This window comes from Crassostrea angulata, chromosome 9 (assembly GCF_025612915.1).
Source record: "Crassostrea angulata isolate pt1a10 chromosome 9, ASM2561291v2, whole genome shotgun sequence".
Lineage (NCBI taxonomy): Eukaryota > Metazoa > Mollusca > Bivalvia > Ostreida > Ostreidae > Magallana > Magallana angulata.
In genome coordinates, this window is record NC_069119.1 from 16,163,423 (window position 1) to 16,183,935 (window position 20,513).

The window sequence follows — 20,513 nt, forward strand, 5'->3', positions numbered from 1 at the left end:
CTGACATAAAAGTCCCGTATTTATACTCTCCTGTTAAATGAAGCGTTCATGTGAAGCCTGTATATCTGTCATTTTTGTTGCTTACTGTCATCATCACGCTTTTCCCCCAAGTAGCTCTAATTTCAGCCTGTATCTGCATTGCCGACATATGACTTTTGTTGCTCAGCCCTAAATAACTTACATGTATGCATTGGGCTACTGTGCTTTTTTGCACCCGTCTAAAATGCAGTTTTCCATAAGTATATTTATGATATATTATATAAAAAAAACTTTATCTATAACTTAATATATTAAATATAATCCAGTTTAAGTTGGTTTAGGATGACTCTTGTACTTTTTACTTTGAAAAATTAACATTGCAGGGAAAATGGTCATCTTAAGAGCAAAACATATATTGCATTACTGTAAATCATATAGGAATATCTAGAAATCAAATAAAAAGCATTTATTTTACAATAAAAATCTTTCCTGTATATTTTATTAGTTTTCTATCAAATAAAAAATATTACATAATAAAAAAGCTATTTTATTTCTATTGAAATCTTGTAGAAATTAAGTTACTCATATCAATTAATGCCAGTCCATAAATTAACCTTGCATATCCTGTGCAACATTTTCTTTTATTTCATTTTGATAAATTATATAGATAAATAACTCACCACAAAGTCAGAACCACTTAAAAGACATATGTTCAGGCAATCATTTATCGTAAATGAAGTTTGGAAAAAATGCACCTAAGGAAAAGGAAGTAACATTAGTTTCAATATTTTTTTTTACATATTAAGTAAGCATTGAAATAGAAAAAAATTAATCAGGGAAAATCATTTAATAAATTTGTTAAGCTTTACATAACCAAATAATTGTAGTATATGACAGTTACATGAGTAACTCTGAAACCAGATGCGAAGTTGTTTCAACATTCCACAATACTTACTGGTTTGGATTATTTAGTGATTTATTGAAACTTTAATTTATATAGCTACATTTAGAACAGGAAACATACAGATTGATGTCAGACTAATTGATATCGCGACCAAATGGCATAGCTGTCAATTGATTGCAATTGTGGTAATGCACAAGTTGAATACATTAATGCTTCAAAGGTTGGAAACTGTCACCAAGTACTGGTTATCAAGCTTGCGTAAATGATGTAAAACGCTTACAAAGAAGATAAATTGAAATTCGTTCTTAGATGACCCAACACTGAAAGCGCTACATTTAGACCTTGTTAAGTGTATAACCCCTGAAAGGACACCCGGTATTTGTTCAGACTACACACATCATTGTCAAAAAAGTTCTCTAACATATAAATTCATCCAGAGACATGCATGCAGCTTTTAACAGGTATTTCGTTTCACTTATAATCGTCAAAAATTTATTTTTAATTTGTTTATTGTTATGCAAAATAGGACTATTGACTGGATTTGGGCTATGAAACAATATTTCTCTTGGTTATTAACAATCTATACTCACAAATTAAGGTATTTTGCAAATAAACTACAAAATGCCTGCACCAGAGTACTTGCTCACACCTTTGGTATTTATACACATGTGTGATGATGTCTGTAAGGTATAATTGAATTTTTACTAATGAGTTATTCTTGTAAAATTAATCAAAAACCTAATTTCTTTTTCGATAAACAAGCCCGAAATAGCAAAAATGAGAGTAAGGTGGTGGACAAGCTTTGGCGGATCCAAGTCAGGGATACTCTTGAAGACAATATATACTTGCCATGAAATGATATTAAAAGATTACGTAATGAGTGAATATATTTACTGTGAGCTTATTTAGAGAATACATAGAAGTTAAGATTTCACTAATGTTGAATAAATAGAATCTTTAGTGGGCAATTTTAGTTTTTATGCTCATTCGCTTTGCGAAGCACGACCTTTGGTGAGAGAATGGGATAGAAGTTTCCAGAACGGGTTAACCAAGAAAGCGGATTGACTGATTAACGAAAAGTGTAGGACGAGTCCATCAAGCATCGCGGGCAGATACCTTGGATCGGACTTCAATTTATACAAAAAATTTAATTTAAAAATTTAACAAATAATGCGAGATCAATATTTATGGAGAGAACTTTCCAGAACGAGGTGCCCAGTTTGACTTCATGGCGGAAAGTGTAGGGATAGTTAACCATCGGGCAGAGACTTTGATTCTGACAACTTTGGTTTGAAATATGCATGCAAATGGATAATAATGTAACACTTAGCGTGTTTTAAATTAATACCTTTTTATACCTCGACAAATTGGTTGTTAACCTTAGACATTATTTTGTAAATATTAATGATTAATAAACAGGTTATTATATTCTACGTCTATATGGATAAATGATGTATGCGTAAAATGGGGAAGTTTAATGGGAATGCCCCTTCCACCCCAGATTGTTTTTGAAAAAAGTCTCTTTTCCGAAATTCTTATCTGGGACAGTAATAGAAATTATAATGAAAATTGACCCAAAGAACCAAATTTAGATAAAAAGAGACACGAAATATGCATTCACTGGTTTAAAATAAATACAATAAAAAAGTTTATTTTTTCAGCCAGCTGCAACAAACAGAATTAAGACTACGTACATGTATAAATTATTCATTTCAGTTTAGATTTTTCATCCCTGCGCGCTCCTCTAATTACCCAACAATGCAGTTTATTCTTTATTGCAATTTTTGAAGAATAAGAGAAGGAAAAATTCGGAAAATGTATATACAAAATGAAAAAAAAATGGTTCAACATATTAAGCATTATATCATAATAATGTGTGAAGTGTTCATTCCCGCGCTCACGCGGGCTAGCATCTAGTACTTTATGAAATAAATCACAAGCTCTGCTACAAACGTTAATGATCACTTGCTCAGTAAAGTACAGAACATAAGATAGAAATATTATTGTAGTTTTAAACTGCTAATTTTGAATGAATGTAGAAAAAAAACAAATATTACTTTTATTTGAGACTATGATTTCAAGTCATATCATTTTTTCTAAGACTGAAACATATTCAGGAACTCCGTCTTTATCTTTTAAAAATCCTTTAAATGTTTAAAAACTTTTTCTAAGCTAAAAATGCGACATAGATTGCAATGACTGTTCTGTTTTGTCTATGAAACCAATTATAATTATTGATAACTCAAAGAATCTTTGAGAAGAAATCGAAGAGAAGGTCACTTATTAGTGTAGTAAAAATTACAATTTTCAACAACATAAAATGTAACCGATTTCTATGACAGCTTTTTGATTAAAATATTTACAAAACAATAACACACAGAAAGTCTTCTAGTTATATTTGATTTAAAGAAGAATTTAAAGACTGTATATATCAACTTTTGGATAAGTATGTGAAAAGGGATTAATTTAGGACCAGATTTTCCTTCGTCTTAAATAACTGCTTAATCAGCATATGTTTTATTGGCATAAAAATTCGCATTTACTAAGATATCATTCAATTATTGAAAAAATGAACTAATACTAATCTGCTTATCTTATAGTATCATTACTTTTTAAGGTACCAGTTTACCTATATGTTTTGGTGTCTTACTTTTACCATGTTTTTCATTCGCATTTAACTTTTGCTTAAATAGCAGAGCTGTATTGAAGGAAAGAAAAAACAGGCAAAATGCCAGCTACTCTTTCTTGATATAACATATGCAACTACCTTATGAAAAAAAAAATTTAAAAAAATAAAAAAATAGGGTAATGATACATTTGCAAATGCCACTATGACAATAATTATTTATTTCAAGATGAAAGAAGTAATGTATTTGTGTACGCAAGAACACAAATTCATCGTTACACTAGTAAGCATTCTTTATTTGGTTGTTACTCACTGTAATCCCTATTTGCGTTTAATAATGTAGTCTAACCTGAAAAATTTGAAATTGATTTGGGGCGGTTAAAAATTCACGTTTGGTTGTAATAGATATTTTCACGTTGTGGGGTCTAAAACTAGAGTGATGGATTCTTATCATTCGTTATACAGTTTAATGAAGGGTGACATAGCTTGTGAAAATCCAAATGTATGGTCGATTATTTGCGATAGTAAAGTTTTCAACGCAATCTCGCCGTGAGATATTAAGCATCATAATTTTCTTTACTTAATATAAGCAAGTATAACCATAGGTATATATTAATTGTCTTTCATAAATAAATCGTCAAAAACTTTGATAACTTATTTACTTGCTGTGAATTGGCATAACTTTATATCAATATTAGAAATAACAGGTATCTTCAAAATATTGTCACGATTATGCAAATAGATGTTAAAAATAATACCAGGTGAAAAACAGTAGGAAAGATAATTTTTAAAAAAAAAAAAATTACATTTTGAGACATAACATACATGTTTTTCTATCGTTTATAACCTCGTTGAATGTCTCTTTTTCATTCTATCTATCTTTAACTTTCATGTTCTTATTCTTTTTCTCAACATTCGTCATTCCTTGCTTTGTTTTATAATTTGTCGTTCTGGTATGGTAAGTGTTTATGTAACCTTCTGCATTTTGTTGTGCGCATTGACATTAACGTCTTTTGAATATGATTAATCTAAGATACTTCAAAGAATCCCTTTTTTCATCAATTCGGCAATCATTAGATATTCCAGTACATTATGCTTCCCTGTTCACGTTGACGTCACAACTTCACTTGAAGATTTTGGAGAGAAAGAAGGAAAGCGCAACATATCCTTGTCTTTGAATTTTAAATCATCCACTGAAACAGTCGCATATACTATGTGTTAGATTTTATTATAAAATGTGTAATATTTAAAAAAAACCAGCTAGGTTGTTGTTTGCCCTTTATTTCTGTTTGATTGTTTAAAATTGACTTTTATAATCTAGCTATTATGTTGCATTTATGTTCACTTACCTGTTATCAGTTGTATATGATGTTAAAAAACCCATGAAAATTTAATTCAATCCTTGATGTTATGTATGTTTTTAAAGCATATTTTCAGTATGGTTGACTGGTACAGTTTAGATATCTTTAACGCATCTAAATTTGCCATTTTACATATTTGTGTTTGTTATTCTGTTTACTTGGTGTTTAAACAATCCAACTTTTAAAAGTTAAGAAAAACGAAAAAAAAGAATTATGAAGTGACCCTTTGTAAAACCCAAAATAACTTTTATAAATCATATCGTTTCTTTGACCTTATTGTGGTTTAATAAAAACTGTTTTTCTATTTTTGTTTAATAACATTTTTATTTCTGTACTTACATATAAGTAAGGACATATTATTTAAAAAATGAATTTCATGGTTACCAATTTAAATTCATTTAAATTGGTCTTGAACAATTTACCCACCTTTTTAGCATAAATTAAACAAATCAGTTATACTCCTATATGTTATGTATCTATTGGTTTCATTATTGATAATAAAATAAAACAGTAAGACAATTAAAAACAAAACCCCAAAAATTGAATGACAGTAATAACTATACCTGTAAGGGAATGTTATTGATTTGTATGCATTGGTTACAAATTAGGTAGGTAAATATCGACGTCCATGTAACATTTGAGAAATAAACAGATTTATGAACATTAGTTTGATCAGTCGTCTTCAACTTGGTCTCTCAAACATCAAGACAAATTAATTGACAATTCGATTTAGGTGTCTACTTATATACTGTTACACTGAAAATCAAATTTATTCTCACAATAAAGCTTAATATCCTCCCACGCTGACAAAATATACAGAGCGTAGTTAAAGTAATAGAAAGCCAATAAACTTCGGGACATCATTTTGAGTTTATCACATAAAGAACATTTATTTTTGTTTATATCAAAGGGCGTAATGACCAGAAAACAAGTAATTAAACAGCTATCAAAGGAGTGGTAAGAATACTATTCTATAGACATTTAACTTTTGCCGCATCTTTTTTAACCAGTTAGGTCTAAAAAAGTGGAGGTCAAGGGACGATTTACTAAAGCGTAAAAGTCTTTCATTTTTTAGAAAATTAAGAAAATTAAAGAATCAGAGAATTAAAGAGATCAAATATTAATTTATGTTTATTTATCCCACAATAAAGATCTACAAATCAGAATAATGCATAATTGTTTCACACGCAAAATAAATTTTGATACATGTAATAGATGTATGTCAATTATATTTTGTTAAAACAAAAAAGAAACAGTAAAAGTCATGTGTAATGAACAAGTTATTTCTAGATACTACTCTGCTCTTGATGTCTTGTAAAAATTTTGCACCAAAATGTTAAAATACGGGAGCACGAACGATCTACTTTTAATAAAATGGGCAGTTGTGTCTGTTTTCATTTTTTTTTCTGCCTAGATAAAGAAGGAATGATAATTGTCGTTTTAAGTTTGTCACAAAAAGTGAGCTAAAAATTACTTCAAAATTTGTGAAAATCAGTTCAAAGTCTTCATGCTTTTTGATATTAATTTGATATTAGAGTTTGAGTTCACATTTTCTGAAAATATATGTACTTTCACAAACGTGCATTTCATTGAAAAATTTATTGGTCCCCGTTCGTCTTCATTAACACGATGGAGTTTATAGATGTTTCAATCATGGTCACTCTTAGATCACTCATGAGAAAGCTGTTTGGACGATAATAAACATTCAAATTGTGATGGATGCTTGATTCGTGGATCTTTATTGTAATTAAGGCGTTAAATCACAAAAACAATGCGTTCTATATAAATGATTTTATTTTTAGACCCTAACAACGACTTATCAAAATACGGGAGCGTGTTCGATTTAATTTTAATCTAATGGACGCTGTACATTGTTTTTCTTTTATCTGCAAAGACTAGAAAGGATTTATGATAGGTGTTCAAGATTAAACAAAGAATAGCAAGATCATGATTTAAAATGTGTGAAAGTCGGTATTAACTATTCATGCAATATAATAACAATAATTGCAAGTATACCAGAATAACTGAATTTGAGTTCATGTTTTTAAACCATACACAAACTATCAGCTGCACCCATTGAAGAATTCATTTGTCCCCTTTCGTCTTCATTAACACATACTTTATAGATGTTTCAATCATGGTCAACCTTAGATCAGTCAGGAGAAGCTGTTTGGACGATAATAAACATTCAAATTGTGATGGATGCCTTATTCAAGGATAGTAAATAAGTTGTAAGCTACTTGGACAGTTTTAGGTTGACAGATTTACACTATACCAGTATCCCACCATATATAAATATGAGCACACACTTTGTCTTATTCGACTTTGCTTTTGTCTATTCTGTGATTTCATCTATTCTCTATGATTTTTTAAATTTCATTTTGGGATCAATATGCTGCTGAGGAGATGAAAACTTTATGTAGACCCCCTATTAGCTTTGAGAAACTTTACTAGTAACATTTGATTATAGGCTAACAAAGAATAGAAAAAAAATATATCTCTTATCTTGGAAACTTTTTTAACCTTGCATGGCTGTAAAATACAATAAACGATCAAGAAAAACAGAATTCCTTTTCTTTTTTCATTTGAAAGTTATTCAAATGAAAACTTTTTAAACACGTGAGAGCAAAGATGCGCGTCTATCACCTTTAACCCTCGCAACGGTAATAGGTGTGCATTTCATATTCCATAAAAATAACCTGTTAGGTAAACAGTTGTGTAAACGTATATATTCATATATATCTAATTCACTTGTTATACGTTTAGGGCATTTCAAGTTTGACAGACGACAGGAATACACAGTTTTGGATAACAAGTTTTGTTTCAACACCATACGTCAATTCATCGTGTTGATTGATCATCGTAAAGGCACTAAATTCTCCTTCCTTCCCCTCGATTGTTTAAACAAGAAAGAGGAAATGAGAGGATAATACATAAGCGACAGGTAAGAAGAAATTTATTTCAATTGTCATGTATTTTCTTTTTCAAAAATTGAAGGTTAACTTGTAGACTTTAAAACAATTTAAAATGAAAAATATAGGTGTGGCATAAATATTTATATTCCATATTCAAATACACATCTTTTTTTTTACCTGAATGGTCATTTTATGTTAATATGCATTTACCGCAACTGCATTGCAACAAAAAAGTGATTAATTACTTTTTCTCAAGGTTTTTAACATGTTACCTAATGTACTACATGATATCTATTTAACCATTTACAATTTAATGTGTCAATTATTATTCATCAAAATTGAACTCATAAATTAAAAAGTAGATAAACCGATGTAAGTTAATCGATATACGTAAAACTTGATAAAAGACAAAATTCATTAAGTCAAAATATGTCTTTGATTTTCTGTTGTCTAAAAATAGATGTATGTGAAGGAGAGAGATAATGTAATAAATTTTGTATAATGAGGGGGAATAGAATGTGATAATTGTATTCAGAATATATACAACGATTGGCTTTCTCTTCTTGACTTCGCAGCGTAAAGATGATCGATCAAGAAATTAGCCACTGTTACAGGGAGAATTTTTTATAACGTTGATTGAAATCGGTGATTGATTGCCGGAATAAATTTTTCATACCTTGGTATTTCGCATTTTGCTCTTAGATACCACGAAGTAGATTCATTATCCTAAACGCTTCCTTCTGAAGCAAAATTCTGCCCTTCAGACTTTCTTTGTTGCTTCCTTAACATTTTGTAGAAAGTTCTGCTGTTTCTTCCGGAATTTATTTGAAATTATTTTTAATTCAAATAAAATTATTATTGAAATTTATATATTCAAATATGATATAATTGGCCTTTTTGAGATGAATCAAAACTTGCTGGAGAACAGGCGTAGTTTTTAAGAGACTCTATTCAACCTACACAATATTCTGTGTAATTATAGCGACAAGGTTCAATTTGTTAATCACATTTCATTAGTTATACGACACATGCATGTATAATTCATAAGATATGGATAATGATTTTCACTTTTAAAAATCATAGGTAATAGAAAATCATTGTTTTTTTAAAATATGTAATTCATTTTGGTTCAAGATGTAGGGGTAGCAATTATATTACATATATTTTTGATTTTTATATTTTTAATCAAATTGAATTAAATTAAAGGATGATTTACAAAAGTGGTTTATGGTGATGAGCCTTCTTCAGTTTATGACTCTCCAATTTTATCATTAAAGAACACTCGATTTCATAAAAAATAGAAAAAAGTATATCTCTCTCTAAATATTTTTTGAAAGAAAAGGGTTCAAAAACATTTATTCAGATCAGTTATGTAGAAATTATGACACCTCCCTTCATATATATATATTTTTTAACTTCATTAATGATTCCCTGACATTAATGTGTCATTCTGCGGTTGTTGGCCCGCCAAGCTGTTCTCAATTTTAATAAGCAGTGTTCCCTTATGCTCACGATCTGTGTAGAGTTGAAAGTAGGAATTGTTTTATATTAAGTATTATTTTAATTTCCATTTGTTAGGAGTGATTAATTTATTCAAGTGTTCCCGCAGACCTCGTGAAGGCCTTAGAATTTAAAAAAAAAATGCGCCTGGTTACATAATGCTTACAAAGATGTTTTTTTTCTTTTTCTCGTACGAGGACACACCACAAATCTGAAGAAAAACGTTTTACTTGTTTTGATTATTTACAAACGTTCAGAATTATGTACAACTTACATAATTTTTTTAAAAGATATACGGTCCAAAATCTCAGAACATAATAAATTAAAACAAAATTGAAACAATATTTTGCAATATTTGACAAATGAACTACTAACATTAAATTGAATCATAAAAATTCAACTCAGTTTCAAAATTTTTTACTCATGCATTTACATCCTGAACACACTGATGTTTTCAATTTAAGCAATTCAAACATCTGAAATCAATTTTTAGAAAAAGGAGAAAAAAAATCAAAAAGGGTCAAAACGAATTCAAAGCAATTTGTGTAATAATTACTAAACCGATCAGTGTACACGTCTTTATTGCAAGTGTGAAAAAAAAGAAACACGTCTTTGGAAAAACATAAAGATATAAGTGAAATATTATAGAGAAGTGTTATATATATATATATATATATATATATATATATATATATATATATATATATATATATATATATATATATATATATTAACACCTTTAGAGAGGTGACGTCGTACAGGTCAATATGATTAATGACGTCAAAAAACTGCAGGTGTAAGTAATTTTGCATTTGCTAGTAGTTCTTATTGTAATCTAATTAGATAGCTTTTTATCTACGTAAATTAAACTAATCGTCACATTTACTGCATGCGCATCATTTTAAGAACAACAATATCTCAAGCTTATTAAATAATTTCATTCATCATCAAATATGCATTGTTTTGTGCCATTGTATGTTGAAATAAACTACATCGTGAGGAAATTTATTCGTCAAAGTCTATATATTTGAATTGTTCTTTTTTGCCTAAATCAAATTGTATTTCAATAAGTTGACAGTGCATTACGTTCAATTTGATTTTTAAAGTAATCGGACAATGAAATGAGATTTACGTCACCGTATATTAATGTTCAATGTGCATACATCAAAAACAATTAAACACGGGGTTTTTTTTAAAACCGTAAAAACGAAAATAGATATTTTTGACATTCATACTTTTAGAAGACAATCAAAAATTCATTTAGAAAGCACGTCTGAAAAGATAAACAAATGTATACAAGTTAAGGACAAGGTAGATTTTATATCCCACTTTTGACAGACCATACAATTGAAAATATGCATTAAGGTCTAACTTTTTTGCTGAAAGGGGGGGGGGTGTAGTATTTATAGGTTAATTGAAATGTGGTCATGATTAGTTTTGCTCAAAACGGTTTGTTTTAGGTGTTTTTGTTACGCCTTAATTTCAGTGATCTGATGATTATTTGATAATATTTTTGAGATTAGAAAACATCACGTATTGGATTTAACTTAAGAACTAAGATACTTCATGAATACATAAAGATGTGATATCTAGATTACTCTTAATATTTTAAGCTTATCCTAGGAAAACCTAAACGATTGAAATTGACATTTAGGACGAGCTTGATAACACGATATCAGATTAGATTTTAATTTTTCAAGACAGAAATTTTAATATGAATAATAATCTTAAGAAGTATATTACGCAATTTCTATTTCTTTTAAGAGTTATAAAAAAATCAAAATGATCAGATTAGTTAAAACATAAACCTTCAATCAAATGACGTACATTAAAAAAAAAAGGTGAAAAAAACGTTTGTTTACAAATTCTTGAATTTATTTTAATACAACATTGCCTTGAAAATGTCGTTAAATAATAAAAAGGAATTCACAGACCGTTTCTCAAATCAAATATCAAGGTGTGTCATATGTTTAATTCACTAGGTCAAATGTAAATTACACAGAAGATCTTATTTAAGCCATACATTAAAGTTAAACTAAAGTAATGCGTAAATTTAGGTTGAAATCAAAGCTCTTAAAGAATACCTCGTTTTAACGAAATAGAGTTTAGAAGTGGTGACATTGAAACTACAAATTTATTAAGAAAAATTAGAGTGTAATGTATGAAAATATTTATGATGCAGTGTAGATGTACATTACACTTGTTAGGGGTATACATGTATTTGATCAGTAAGAAATCTGATTTTTTTATTGACTCTTTCAAATTAAAGCCCTAAAAGTAATGAAAGTAAGGCTCAATTAATGGAATATGATTTTAATTAAGTTTTCTTAAATATGCTGGAAACAGAGAGTGCTTGTAAGTCCGTTCGGCCGACGAAGCAGGTTATGCAAGGGTTACCATACTAGGTAAAAGAAAATTTTAAAACTTATCCTATATAATTAATAGTTTTATGACTTTGCTTAGGCATTGTTGAACTGAATTTGATATACTGCATGAATGAAGAAATCCAATTGAAAAACACAACAACAAAGTACAGTGTATTACTAGATACAAATATGTATGGAATAAGTTCAACGTAATCTAATTGTTTAACGTTAAGATCAATTCACGTAGAAGAGGAAGATTACAGCGTATATTCTGATATATTGCATTATTCACGCATGATAATTTACAATGAAAAGTAGAGATGCACTAATCTTTTTGTTGTATTAATTGGAATTCCAAAGGTTTTGTATTTGAACTATTTAGGCGTCTTTTCAGTCTTTCTATGAACTGTGCATCGAAGCTTTTGCCATTGCCTTGTTTACGTAATTTTAACAATTAGAATAGCTAAATAGTTTCTTCTTGTATATATTTAACAAAAAGTCAAATATCAAAGAAAATCTTTCTTTTAATCTGATTTTCAAATTATGCACAATGTATGCGCCCAAAATTGCAACGGCTTGTTGTTGTAACACAAAAAAGAGGTAATCAATAATTCATTTTTCCTCGCTGTTCTAAAAAAATTCCTTAAATATTTGATAAAGTTTATTTAATAGTGGAAGCATCTACATTGGCGTTGTTTGGTTTGTTTAAATTTTCAATTTTACTATTCAAAGTAACATTTGCAATTAGTCTATTATTACATTAGGGACTTTGCATTCAATATCGATGATATTCAAATATCAATAACGTAAGAACTATCTTGATGGCTACAAGTATATCAATATTTTAGCAATGAATGGCCAAGCCAAATAATAATGATTTTAGGCGGATTATTCTAACAATATTAGGTGGCTTCGCCATAATATCAACACCGTAGTCAATATAGAAAGTTCTCGATCAATTTATGTATTTGACACTAAAAACTGCTCTACATTTAAAAATATAACCAATGGACTTTCTATCTATGTTGGCATTTATATGTTTTGGAATAAAGCACAGCCTGCGCAATATAAAAGCATCAATCAAGTTATCAAAATCTCTAAACGTACTGTTCATCTATCTTTACATGTACGTATTCGAAAGAAATGGACAGGGAAGGGTTTTTTATGTTATGTAAAATAAACCAACCGATTACTCTGACGGTCTTTGACCCAAATCACGTTTAAACCGGCGTAAAGGGGGCCCTACGAGAGACAAAAGGCGCGGCTTTCAAAATCAAAAATCTCTTCAAGCTTGTCCTTAAGAGTCAGAGACCTTGCAATATTGATTGCAGCACGGTATATGGAGAGGTGTGACACCTAAGACCCATGCACCTTTATTGTGGTTTTTTGTTGTTTTTTTGTGTTTTGTTTTGTTTAAATTAAGAAAGCGGAATGCAGAATGGGGCCAACCAACTGCTTTGTAAAGGTTATTTGCAGGGCAAAAGACAATCTCATCAGTTTTACCTATAAACGTGCAATCTGTCATTCTGTAAGAGTTCTCTTTGTAAAGTTATATTTAGTTCAGGGCTTCCACTTGTCCTCTCTCCAAAAGCACAACCATCTTTTAACATCTATTCATTATATGCGGTAATTTGAGTTGTTTCAGTTCATCTCGCTAAAATAATACAATAGATTGTGGCTAAAAATAAATTCAACTTAACTGAAAATAATAGTTTAAAAGTTCATTTGCCTTATATTTACCCTGAAGATTTGTCATCAAGATTTTTGAAACCATTTTTCTGTTTAATAATATTTCTAAAGGGTAAGGTTACTGATAACGGGCAAAATTTTTTTAAATTGGAAAAATACTTTTTCTTTCAAATTTTCTCATACAGATTTGTTATTGGAGAAAACTATTGATAATAAAGATATAATCTTATACAAGAAGCTATAAAAAGTAAAAAAAAAAAAAGGCTAAAAACAACATACATTGATTATGAAATATCATGGCCTACTTTTCTCCAACAAGTGCTTAAAACCTACCAATTGCCCATTGAAATCACAACTTCACCGTCCAATCAATTCACAACCCCTACAGAATGTTTTATGCAATAAGGAGACATAGTGAGAACATACATATATCCATTAAACATGTACGCATCATTTGTCATAAAACTGACTCTACTTTTGAATTTTAAACATTGTAATTCATATTAAAGATCTGATTAAATGTTTGTTTTTACCCACTTCAATTTTCACAATTTTCTCCAAGATACAATGAATTTTGTAAATCTATGTTTGTTTAAATTAAAAGTGAAATCCTAACTGTGATTCAGTACCTTGATTCTCGATATGAATACGATGTTGATATTTTGTTCTTATTTTATTATCATTTACAACAACGTTTTATCATTTTACAGATATGGCGGGAATCTGTTTGCTTGAACTTCTAGCAGCGTGTATTCTCTTTTCAACAGGTGCGTCCTTAAACAGAATAAGAATCAATTTACTGCACAGAGAGTCATGACCCATGCGTCAAACTGCTGATTTGTGGTCTCCATTTTTGAACCCCTGTCATATATTTTTCAAAGTTAACGAACTGTTCAAAATGCAAATCAATAATGTCATGTCATTTCCTTCCCCAGAATAGCCATCTTACAATCTAACATAATAATGTGCTTGAATGCTCAATTTCTAAATTGTCACGTTTAATAAATGCTTACATACATCATCTATAATCTATGACTTAAAACATTTAAGGGTAAAATAATCATTACTTATTCATGAACTTTCAAAATACATGTATGTGTTATGCTTAAGATGCTCAAATGTTTTTTGCATATTAGTTTTACGTAAAACCTTTTTTTTCATGAAAATGTCAGAACATCCAAAACATTTATACTACTATACATTTAAGCGGTTGGTTCAAAAAAGTATTGGTCAAGTGCATCCTTGATAAAAAAGCACCATAAGTTGTTTTGAAACAGTTGTCAAAGGGTTTATTCAAACACCTAAATAAATAGTTAAAAAAAGGTTTTCCAAGTGTTAATACAAAGACATTAGATGTGTATTTCTTTGAAACATAATGTGTTTTAAAGACCATTTGCTGCAGTAAAAATTTTGTATCTTTTATTTAGTATTATCCTGCCCCAATAACTGTAATGGTCGCGGGACCTGTGACAGATCGGTGGTTCCAAACCAGTGCCGCTGTCAACCAAATTATATAGGCGAGGGATGCGAGTGTAAGTACAGCAACAGCAACACGTTAAGATAAGTTTCTTGCAATAATGGGACAATTCCACACAGAGCCACGGTAAAAGGGATCAAATATATTTCAAAATACATATCACATTAGAAAAATAATACTAAAATATGAGTTACAAGCTCTGAAATACAGCAAGAAAAGGTGACTAATTCAACTAAATACCTGTTACAAGTTCACATAAAGATATGGTTCAATGTTTTTTTTAAAGTTGCTTGTGCAACAAAGTCAGACGAAGTTCAAAGTTAAAAAATAGTATGCTTCAAAGAAACATAATTTCATAATACATATAAAATCTCACGAAGTCATATATAATGTCAAACAATTTCATGTACAATGAACAAAATCTCAGAAAGTAAAAAAAAAAGCACATATTAAGCACCAAACGTATGCTAGTAGTATATATAGAATGGTAAAATGTTGAGAGTTTTTAATTTTCAGTCGAAACATTTGAAGAAACTCGGATGGATCCGTTCACTCCATTGGTGTCCCTTGAGAATATCGATTATCTTCCCTTTGCCGTGAAAGCCTGCGGTAATGTGTATTTTGAACTTAGGCGATCAGATACAGGGGGTTACGGATTTGAGTTAGGCGGCCCTGGCATTCCATTCTCCTCACTGGATCGTGTCCCTAGCAGGGAAACTGGTCAGTTGGATACACACCGAGGACCTATGATGGACTGTCAGAACTTCCGGGAATTCTGGTTAGACTGGGATACCGGAATGGTACGTCTTGGAACAGGTTCCGTGAGAGGACAGAATGTCGTACTGAATTCCCCATCGGAACCGATTCCCGGAATAAGCCAGATCATTTTTAACTCCGGGAGTTGGAAACTGCCACTGCAATATAAAGGTCAGTCAACGAATATGAAATGAACCGTAAGGTATGACAATCTACGAATAATAGTTATGAACTGTATAGAATGTTTACTAGTATACAACATCAATTAACAAAACATATACTCCCAAAAAATAATTAGAGCATTCATTATAAACAAATTGTATGTTTTATAAATAAAAAAAAGCCAAAAAAACAAACAAACAGACAAAAAAAAAAGAAAAAAACCAAAAAAAGAAAAAAAACCCCAGACATTGCATACATTTAAAAATATAAACAACAAAAGTGCATGACGGTAAATAACATATAATAGTAGTCAATAAAAAAAGAAGGAAAATATTTACACAAGAGCATAGTATTTTACGGAAAATTAACATATTGCCGTAGTTTCCTTTACATTTGTGGGCACCAATTTTCGTATATCTAGCGAAATCGCAGTTTTCAGAGTACGCCATTTCTTGCAAATGAGCATAACAATACAGATTGTTATTATAATTTTAACTTCAATGAACATTAAATTTTAAGGAAAAGCTCAGCAACAAATTCCACGAAATGGATACTAGCATTCAACAAATATTGATGAGTCTACAGTAGTATAGATCAGAAAATGAGATAGTAGAAAAATCAATGGTAGGATGAGCACATTTTTTGAGAGTAAAAAGTGTTCATTTTGATTTTTATTAATAAGATTTTATTATATTGATTTGCATTTACAGCACCGTTAGAAACTAATGCTCAGATGAGCGAGTTCAACGGTGTGGACATTCAAGGAAATACTGGTATGATGCAGCAAGGGTCACCGATGGTTATTGGAGGAGTGAATCAACCCCTTTCAGGTTTGATATCTTTGATTTGTTCTTAACGGTTATAACAGTGTTATTAGTGTGATTCCTTGTACCTTAAAAATAACACAGCAATTCTAAAATATGTTGCTTAAAGTTTTGTTTTGTTCTTTCTGTTTTAAATTTAATCGGTTTTTCTTTTGGTTTATGTGAGTCGTAAATGTTTGTTGCAAAATATTTAATGTTTTATGGTTCTCTTATATTATCCTTAGATAATAGATACATTCAAAAAGCAAATTTAACAGAATTAAATACAACTAAAAAAGGTAGTTTGTAATAAATTGTTTGAAATCATAGGAAAATGTTGAAATATTTCTGTCCATCAATTTCAATTACATATATTTCACTTTTTATAAACAGATAATTTAATTTCATTTCAGAACAATTCAAAGAATAACTAAATCATTTTTTTCCATATCAAGACTTTTTTTTTAAACATTCATTATATTTTCTATTACATAATCTAAAAGGATAAATTCCTAAAAAGTTATTATTATTTTTATATTTTCTCATATACATATTGCTTCTATTAAAGTTTTTTTTTTCTTTAGAAATCAGACCTATAATTAATTAGACAAATTGATAGGAATGAAATGTTAGTAGATATCTATAAATCAATATTTGCCTTTCTACATTCTTTTCATAAATAGACGGCATAATAGATCCACAAGGACTTTTAGAACACCGACTGTTATCGGGCAATAAGCAAATCGACAAACAAGGAAATATTCAGTATAAATTAGACAATTTTTCCGTTGACCCTTCTCCGAGTTCAGCTCAAGGCGGCGATGTTATGTCCCCTTCAAATAAAGACCCCACCGTTGTAAGTCTTGTCCATCCGACACCAAAGATAGAGCGACTAAGGCAGGTTCAGAAAATACAACTTAAATCGACGGAAGCACCAATTCCCCAGTCAGGAAACATACTAGATATTCAAAACAGTTGGGCTGACAACAGTCCAGGCGATTCGTTGTCAAATCTTGAACAGCGTGTATTTTCGAATGAACCTGTTATTAGACATCAAAATGAAGAACAAGCAAATCCTATTGAAAATATCCCAATGAAAAGAGAACAGATGGTTCCAAATAATAATTTGGGTCATGGACAAAGTATTGCAAATACTGAAAATCCTTCAGAAACAGTGCCAGGCAGTTTTGTGCCACCAACAACACCTACATCTCCTCCAATTTCAGACAACTTCATGCCAAGTCTTCGAATGCTCCAATCTGGAACAGATTCGGCTTCGAACTCTCAGGGTATAGTAAACACAGGGCAAAACACAGCATCTTTAACTGATGCAGTGTTTACTTCTCAAGAACCACAGAAGCCAAATGCGGTTGATTCTCGGTCAAGTTCAATTTCCAGATTTAATTCAAATAATCAGCAGACAGGTTCACGATTTGGTAGTGGACCAACTATAACGAGTCAAAAAGGATCAGTTGTTGGAGTAAATGGGCAACCAATCAAATCGTCCGTCACGGATGTAAAGTCAAACGGAAATCAAGAACAAGTCTCCAGAAATTTGATTGACGGACCTGATGGCCAACTTCTCACTAAAGTAGAGAGAATAGGTCCAGATGGACAGACTAAAGTTTCATTTGAGTCTCCATCACAAAGTGATTGGCCCGAAAAGCAATCAATTGGTTCTAAAAATACAGTCAAATTTGATAATTTAGGTCGACCAATGCTAACTGTTGAAAGAAAATCTCAACCTGTTGGGCCCGTGCAACATTTGCTCGGACCAAACGGAGAGAAAATAGAGATAAGTGGTCATAAACATGTTAGCAACGATGGTTCTCAATATGAAGAGCAACAACAGCAGAAAATAGTGAGTGCAGACGGTGCCCACGTAAGCAAGGCATCAAAATTAAAAACACTGACTCCCGACACAGCTGGTGTCAAGGATATAACACGACAAGAAATAGCAGAGAGAAATAGATTGAGCATAAAAGAAACAGAAAACCAAAAGATCTTAAAACCAAAAATGTTAGAAATAAAGAAACGAAATCGGGAGGAAACACATAGACCGGACGTGGCTCATATCAAGGAAGAGAAAGACCACATGAGTGTGGATGTCAGTGGTACATCACATTTTCACAAGAGTCAGCATCAAGAGTTAATTGGTCCCAACAGATCAGCTTTCAGCTCAAGTTTTAGCACTAAAACAGTGTTCGCTCCTCGTGTTTTTGATCCAGCGGCAATAATGCGAAATAATGGCGACACAACCACCGAAAGAGTCGTTACAAATGATATGAACAGAAACATCAATCCTCCAAATAACCTTTTTACTAGAATTAATACTATTCCCCAGGATCCTCCTATAGGACAACAAACATTGTTTTCAGGCACGCGACATGAACCCCCAAATTCATTATTTCAAAGTTTCCAAACAGTAGCTAATTCAGGAAACAATGAAATAAGGTCACCCTCAAACGAACCTAATAGGAACTCGAGACAACAGCAATCGGAATCGAATCCTAACGAGCCTAATAGAAATTTTAGATCACGACAATCGGAATTAAATCGCAACGAGCCTAATAGGAATTGGAGACAACAATCAGAATCAAATCCAAATGAGCCTAACAGAGATTGGAGACCCCAACAATCAGAAGCAAATCCAAGTGATCAGTTTAGAAGTCCTCAGTCACCAAATAATTTTTGGAGAGAATCAAGAGGGTTCAATGGTCCAGATACAGGAAATCGACGGGACTCAAGAAATTTTAACGAAGGGCAAAGGGTAAATCGAGGAGATTTCATATCCCCAGGTCAAATAAACCCCCAATCTGACAGAGATATGAGACCAAATAATTTTGATGGCCAAAATGTTATCAATTCTGATCATATAACTGAGATTCAAAATCCACCAAGTCAGCAATGGTTTATTCCAAATCAGCAACATATCGTCGCGGGACCTCCGCAAGGCTTTATTCATCAAGGAAATCCTGATGGACCTCCGCAAGGTTTTATACACCAGGGAAATCCAATCGAGACACATCAAGTAATAAATGTTCCTATGTTTGGGTCACCCCCTTGGGGTTCTCATTTGTCACCTCATGAACTTCATAATGTAATGCAGCCTCCTCCGTTTTTTAGGGCAGGGCGCTCTAAAAGACAAGCTGGTGTTCCACCTCCACCACCTTCGTTTGACAATTTTGACTTTTCAAGAGCCCAAAGAACTCCTCAAACGAGTACATCTAACAATATCTTAGGTTCAAATATTGGCAGATCGCATGAGAGTATGAACATGATGCCTATGACAGGGGATAGGTCTTCCTCAAATGTAACACCACAGCCTCCGATGGGTATGTCAATGCCTCTAAATGATAATCAAAATATCAATTCAATGTCATCTAATATAGCCCCTCCTCCTCCTCCTGCGGGTATGACATCTTCTGGAAGACAACTATTTTCAAATGAAAATCAAGGAAGCAACATCTTGCAAACTAACATAGTCCCTCCTTCTCCTATGGGCGGTGTGCCTTCAACGAACCAAATGACTTCAGCAACAAGCAGGCAAGAAAGTTCCGCATTTCCGTCAGAAGGTTCCGTAATGGATCCATCTTCGAATACATTAACGACTGTAAATGGTGGACAAACTCAGATAAGTGTGTCACCGGAATCTCGTCAAAATGGTGATTACTCTATCCACTGTTATTGTAGACCTAGATCTCGGTCATGGGAGCTTCGTTAAAGGGTGATACCTTGCTTACCTCCAACATGCTTTTTATTCTCTTTTCCCGCCTGTGGTTGTCAGTAAGCGATTCCTTGAATGAACTTCTGTATGAATATGCCTGTGCCGTGGTGGCCTGAATTGATGACATAAGTTTTACCGTTTTATACTCTTGATATTTTGCATATCATTGGGAATATTTGTTTCATTTTGCCTGAATGCAAATGCTAGATACCCTCTCAATGCTTTTGTAATATTTGCTTGAAAATCCT

At 31.4% G+C, this 20,513-nt stretch overlaps 1 protein-coding gene across 15 annotated transcripts in view; it reads left to right on the forward strand.

Annotated features, from left to right (window-relative positions):
- The first annotated feature begins 7,665 nt into the window (after positions 1–7,665).
- LOC128162900 (hemicentin-1-like) overlaps positions 7,666–20,513 on the forward strand; it is a 90,403-nt gene continuing 77,555 nt past the window's right edge. For 13 of the 15 annotated variants that reach the window (XM_052826308.1, XM_052826314.1, XM_052826309.1 and 10 more), the window contains exons 1-5: positions 7,666–7,814; positions 14,051–14,107; positions 14,768–14,872; positions 15,334–15,744; positions 16,446–16,565. In XM_052826308.1, the coding sequence (XP_052682268.1) occupies positions 14,053–14,107; positions 14,768–14,872; positions 15,334–15,744; positions 16,446–16,565 (691 nt within the window). In that variant the 5' untranslated portion in view covers positions 7,666–7,814; positions 14,051–14,052. Of the gene's footprint in view, positions 7,815–14,050; positions 14,108–14,767; positions 14,873–15,333; positions 15,745–16,445; positions 16,566–17,221; positions 20,204–20,513 lie in introns of those variants that run through there. The other 2 variants (XM_052826307.1, XM_052826322.1) reach the window with 2 other exon arrangements.